Raw genomic sequence first — 6,634 nt, 5'->3', positions numbered from 1 at the left:
GTAAGGGCTGTCCCCTGAGCCTGTTGCCTGTCTGCTGTGGATTCAGAGCCCCTAAATGGACCACCTTGTCTAGCCTCAGTGGGAGAGGATGCACCTAGTCCCACAGTGATTTGATGTGTGGAGGTGGGGGTGGGAGTCAAGTAGGGTGACACCCAGAGGGAGTTCTCCCCATTTCAAAAGAGAAGGGGAAAGGTGGAAGTACTGCATCAGGGGGTGCTGGGAGGAGTGGGCTGATAATGGGGTGTAAAGTGAATAAATAAAAAAAGGAAAATGACTTAAACCAAAAGTTGCAGACTAGAGTCTTTGTACTAAAGGACATACTTCAACTGAGTAGGAGACCATGAGTGTCCAATTTAGTATTAATACGTTAAAAATAACTGTTACTCAGCCTGTAACAGTTTTTCTGGAGGCTCATCTTCAGAGTGAGGAGAGCCTGGAAAGAAAGAGGGCTGGGCTTACAGAGGAAGGAGGGGCTGGATTTACAGAGGGAGGAGGGGCTGGGCTCACAGAGAGGGAGGAGGGGCTGGGCTTACAGAGGAAGGAGGGGCTGGATTTACAGAGAGGGGAGGGGCTGGGCTTGAAGAGAGAGGAGGGGCTGGGCTTGAAGAGAGAGGAGGGGCTGGGTTTACAGAGAGGGGAGGGGCTGGGTTTACAGAGGGAGGAGGGGCTGGGTTTACAGAGGGAGGAAGGGCTGGGCTTAGAGTTTAATCTTAGGTGGAGAAGTGGGGTTCTAGCAGACTGTGGGGCAAGCAGGAAGGAGTCACACAAGTGGGGTCTGTCATACCGAGGACACGAGGTAACAGGGAACCTGGGGCAGACACTACCACCAGGAAGCAACTGAGAAAGAAGCTGAACACAGAGGTGGAGGTGAGGCAGAGCAGGAGGAAGAATGAGGCCTAGAGAGGAGATTGGGGACAGACTGCAGACCTAGGCACAGGGGAAGAAAGATGGGGAGACATCAGAACCTGGGGTGGGGGGGAGTGTCTGCTTTGTAAAGCACCAGACACAAACTTTGATATAGGCTACCAACTCTTCCATGCATCTTCTCCTGAGTTCTACCTGCAACTTCCACACTGAACAGAGTCCTGATAAAAGATCTAGTCCCTGAAGGTCACTGGAACCATGCTTTATTAGGATACCCCAAAACACCGTGACCTTGCCTTGGAAGAAGGCCAGGTAGAAAGAGAACATCACCAAGCCTGGAAGGAGTTAGCAGTTTCCCATGAGAAACTTTGAGGTACAGCAACCAAAAGATGTGCTGCCCGCTCCCAAGGTAGATTAGCAAGATGTTCCTCCCAATCCCATGCTCTCCTTGTGCCTCAGAAATGGAAGGAAAGAATATGACATTCATAGAAAACCTACTTGGTGGTAGGAACATTCTAGAAACTCAATCTCTTAAAAGGGAGGCTCTATGTTTTTGTTTTTGTTTTTGTTTTCAGAAAAGGAAACAACAATGGTGGGTGGAAGATGGGAACCGCCTGTGTTCTTAATTTTTTTGAAAAACATTCCATTTGTGTATGTGTGTGTGTGTGTGTGTGTGTGTGTGTGTGTGAGAGAGAGAGAGAGAGAGAGAGAGAGAGAGAGAGAGAGAGAGAGAGAGAGAGAAGAGAATGCATGTAAGCGACTGTGCACTTATGGAGGTCAACTTTTGTGCGTCGGCTCTTGCCTTCCATCATGTTGGTCCAGGGAACCAAATTCAGACTTTGAAGCTTGGCAGCAAGCACCTTTACCTGCTGAGCCATCTAGCCGGCTTCTGATTGTGTTTTTGAAAGCAACTTTACATTCCTAGAATACTCTAAGTATTCTAAGGTTTCAGCCTTATCCTTTGAAGCATCACGGACAGGCAGAACTTTCAGCACAGTGAGCACTGCTAAATATTTGTAGAAGAGCTGACCCCTCAGGTCTCTGCTAACGTGGGTTTTCTGTGATCCTATAAATAACCGAGAGCCAAGGGCAGGAGAGTCAGCCAGCACACCCAGGAGGGGCACCTGCTTCAGGCAGGCCCAGCCCATAGGCACAGGCAGCTTCTCACGGATGGCAGTGATTAACCTGGTCCACAAAGAGTGCCAAGAGCACAAAGAAATCCAGGCTGTGATGACTCAATTAACAAATGCTCTGGAATACAAGCTTCTTTATAATGGAGTTGGCCATTCCAAGCAAAGTTCACTACAAATCATGGGCTGTAACGGCCATGGCAGGTCTCTAAGAAGCCGGGAGTTAGGTGGTATATTTCTGTGGTCCCCATCTGTCCATCATCTGTGAACCTGGCTCACCCTTGGCACAGGCCCTACCCCTGCTCACTCTCCTCTGTGTGCATGGTTCACCTGCTGCAGGCCTGGAGAGGAGACAGCCAGGCATGACCTCATCACAGTTCGATCCCTCCCACATAACTTACCCTCTGCTGTGTCTATGGTGCGTCCTGCTCTGCCTTGGCTCTGAGACAAGAAAGCAAGCCAGGCATACCTCCCCCTAACTCCACAGGCAAAGAACCCAGTATCTGGGAAGTTCACACACAAATGTGGGATCCACATCACCTCCTAGGGCTTGGATAACATGGAGGTACCACATGCCAGGGTTCTCACCAGGCCATGTCTTTAGGGCACTTGCAGTGCCTGGGTTTGGATGCCAGCAGCTGAGCACTGGCTCCGTCCAGCACTGCCCCTCCAGCAGAGCCTGTGCTCTTTAAGATCAGCTGAGTTTATACAGCCATTGTGTCTGGCCTTAGCTCAAAACGACCTTTGAATCTCTTCCATTCCAGCAACTTGTGACTGAAGTCCATCTACTCCATCCCAGGGGGACAAGTTCAGTTTTCCAGTAATCGGTACCCTGTGCTTTGGGAGGTACATTTGGCTCTATGTGGGCCAAGCAGAAGCTCAGGGCCATAGGTTTGATGTGACCAGGCCAACAAAGAGAAGTGGGAGCAAGACCTGCCTCGGGTAATCAAGGTACGCCCATGAGTTGAACTATTGTTCCCAGTTCAGATCAAAATTTACAATCAAAGGCCTTAAACAAAAAAGAGTCACCCTCATGTGGTGGAGAATACAATGCTGGAGAAGAGACAAGATGGCCACACTTCCCGGTGCATGGGTGCATCCAGACTTGAAGGTCTCTGGAGCCTGGCTGTATGACTTGAGGGATGAAGGGCCTAAGTGATCATGACCCACGACAGCTAGTCAGAAACAAGGAGAGATGAGCCAAACTGATTGCACGGAGATACTGAGGGGAGACTGCAGACGGAGCCCAGAGGCAGAGGCTCATGTCAGCACAGGTATCTAGCAAGCAACTCAGCATACTGCATTTGTTGCAGCCACAGGAAGGAATGCAAGAAATATAGAGTATGTAGACAGGGCAGGGTGGGGTTTGATGCAGCAAGACTTTAGTATTGGGCAAAGAAGGGTAAACTGGATGGTGATACCTAGTATGGTCTGAGGTCCTGTCTCGATGTCCCACCTAACTATGGAAGCTGGAAGCACAAGGTTCTCTCTTGATGTTTCCTGTCCATCTTACTTGCTGCTGTCAAGGGAGAGTCAGGCAGGAGTGTGGTGGCTCTGGAACAACTAGTACTATTGGGACAAGAGACCTGCCCCTATCCCCAGCACCCGGAGACAGGGACAGGAATTCAATGAGTAAGTCTAATCCACGTTCCCTGGCCTTTCGCTCCCTTTGCCAATCAAGGCTCTGCCGCAGTTCTCCGTGCCACAGAGGTGAAGCTGGAACTCTAGGTGGACTTTAAGAACATCTAAGGTGACCAGGGACATGGTGGGAGGCAGCCTGAGAAGCTCTGGCTTAGTGTCTGAATTCTAGTGATGCTTCCCAGTCTGCGTTTCCAATTCCTTCTGCCAAGTGCCTCTCTAACTCAGTGACTACCCCACACTAGGCTGGACTTACCTCTACTACATAACTACCACGTAACTCACTCCTCAGAACCATTTCAGCTGGCTTCCACCACACTGCCGAGACCTGCAGAGGCATACCGATACACTGGCTGACAGTTTGACAAATTACTAAAAGCCCAGCTAATAACCAACACACTTGCTAGAAGGACACTGTTTTAGCTATAGTTAAGCCCAATAGATCCGTGGATAACTCAACTGACAGAAGTACAAACCCATCTAAGGATGGCAGGGATGCTGCTGGAATCTATAGATGAAAGAAAGCAGGTGCGTTCAGTTCTCCATCCCTGTCAGAACACCGTGGAGAAAGCCCAAGCGATTGCAGCGAGGAGTCCAGAGAAGTGGTAATTACAACTGCAGCCCCACTGAGCCTCCCAGAAGTAAAAAGAAGATAAAACTTTAAAATCAAGGCACCCTTCAGGTGGTCCTTCATTACAAATGAGACACCTACTACATGGCAGGCACTGTCACACGTCCTTGCTAAGGACCACCCCATACCACGCCCCCAAAGCTCTATCTTAGCTGCTTAGATGGGAGAACTAATTCTTTAGTCTCATAACATGTTCATCAGAACAACTGCTGTTCTCTGAAATGATATGGGACACACACTCCCTGGATAAAAAAAATACCAGGAAAAGCTTCTCCAGTTGCTAGAGTGAACCTTGTGCCAACCCAACGAGTCAGGACCGGTGTCATAGGAACTGGGCACCAGGACCAGCTTGCCATGCCTCCCCAAGAGTATAAAATCCCACTGCCTATGTCTACATGTGGAAGTTGAAAGAGAAAGAAAGGACCATGAGACCAGTCACTTTCATCTCTAGATGTCATGGTGCTGAAAGCCAGAAGGAGACACTTGGAGGAAAGCCAGGGTGCTGTATTAGATGAGGAGGGTCTCCTCCCTTACCAGGGATTCTCTCATGGAGACTCCCTCGTTCTCTCTCTACTGGTTAAGAGGAGGCGGTGGATGGGCTCCATTCTACTGCTCAGCTCCCAGCCCCTTTGCTTTCTGTCTAGGAAAGCTGGCCTTGGTGCAGATTCCTCGAGGGACCACAGACAAGTAAGTAAGGAGCCACCAGCAAAGGGATGCTGCTAGGGCCTGAGCACGACTGGGGCTACAACAAGAGCTGCAGTCTTAAAACAAACCAGAAGACACACTCTGTTTTAGTCTTTATACCAAATACCAGAAAATAGAAATAGAATCGTGGTTTAGATGGTGATCAGGGGATTTTTGCCTTCAAACACACTGGATGTCAGGTGACAGGTGACACAATGTCAGGTGACAGGCCAGCACAGAAAAATATCCAGTGGATATCCAGTGGTCATAGAGTAGAGGCAGAAGGACTTTGATGCAGAAGGCTTATTTACTTTTAAGGACATGATAGTACTTTTGCTGGCATCCCTTCATTCTCTTCCCACAAATAATGTGGCCAAAATACAGAGAGGGATAATAACAGAGAGGGATGAAATATCAGGAGTAAATGGTATTGTTAGAAATACTAAATCAAATATGATAGGCCACGCCTGTAATTCCAGTACTCAGGAGACTGAGGCAGGAGGATTGCCTACAGTTCCCATCTAGCCTGGGCTACATCACAACCTCCTGCTCCACAAAAAGGAAAGAGAAGAAATACTCCTAACATACTTAATAAAAATTAATTCCCATGTCTAATAATACCAGAACCAGATTAGAGGTAATACTCATTGATTGCAAGGATGCAATAAACTAGCATCCTCATACAGGCTGTAAGAAAGAACCCTTTGGAAAGAACTCTGAAAGCAGGCATTGAGGGCCATATAGCGTTAATAGCATGACCTATAATATTACCTGTAGGAATCTACCCCGAGGAAACATTCAAAAGGAAGCAGTAGGTATAAAATGAGCAACTGGGGATATTCACTACATGGAGAAAGCTTAGTATCTCTAACAGCAAGAGACTGAAGCCGTCATAACAAATTAAGATCATTATAGGCTCCTAAAGCAGCCACTGCATGGGCATGAAAATGTTAATTATGGAGACAGCGAGATAACGGGGAGATCTGATTTTTTACTCATTTGCCATGATTTTAGGTGGAAAAGAAAGAGCAAGATATGCGATTGTGCAGACGGTTCTGCAACCCACACTCCGTTTGTTATGCAGGTCTGTGATAAGACAGCAGGGTTTGGGATACAGCTTCCGGAACCCTTCATCTTTCCAATGCACTGAACTGGTTTGGAATCAAAATAAGTGAGGATGTCGAAACTGGCAGGCCAGTACCTTGGCTCCATCCACACTGATGATCCGATAGCTGTTCCTGGTGACGTCATAGAAGTAGGAAACGGTGACCGCCTGCTTGCTCGCCGGCACCCAGTTCTTCTTGGTGCTGGGGTCAATCTGGAAGACGTGCGCTCGCGTGGTGAAGATGGGCTGTTCTCTGCAACAGGACAGATGTGTGTGTGTGAATTGATGGAATTTGGCCTAATGTATAATTTATGATTTCTAGGCCACCCACTGTCTCATATGATTTCAAGTAGCTTATTGGCAAGGATACATATGTGTGAGAACAATCAAAACGAGGAGGAGGAGGAGCAGGAGGAGGAGGAGCAGGCGGAGGACTGCATCCCTGTGAGTAGCAGCCCACACTCCATTTAGCTGCAACCACCTGGAGGCTGCTGGGCAGTTGGCCTAATGAGCAATTTGCTTAAAATGAAATTCTTTGTTGAGAGTTTTTACATTGCTGTCAAGAGTTCTATTTTTTCCCCT

General features: G+C 48.2%; 1 protein-coding gene across 2 annotated transcripts in view; it reads right to left on the bottom strand.

Annotated features, from left to right (window-relative positions):
- Homer2 (homer scaffold protein 2) overlaps positions 1-6,634 on the bottom strand; it is a 96,426-nt gene that overhangs the window by 33,600 nt on the left and 56,192 nt on the right. For both annotated transcript variants that reach the window (XM_052159642.1, XM_052159648.1), the window contains exon 2: positions 6,149-6,305. In XM_052159642.1, coding sequence (XP_052015602.1) covers positions 6,149-6,305 — 157 coding nt within the window. The remainder of the gene's footprint in view (positions 1-6,148; positions 6,306-6,634) is intronic.

The sequence above is a fragment of the Apodemus sylvaticus genome, chromosome 1 (genome assembly GCF_947179515.1).
Source record: "Apodemus sylvaticus chromosome 1, mApoSyl1.1, whole genome shotgun sequence".
Classification (NCBI taxonomy): domain Eukaryota; kingdom Metazoa; phylum Chordata; class Mammalia; order Rodentia; family Muridae; genus Apodemus; species Apodemus sylvaticus.
Note: the sequence above shows the minus strand (reverse complement) of the source record. Positions and strands in the feature narration are given on the sequence as shown.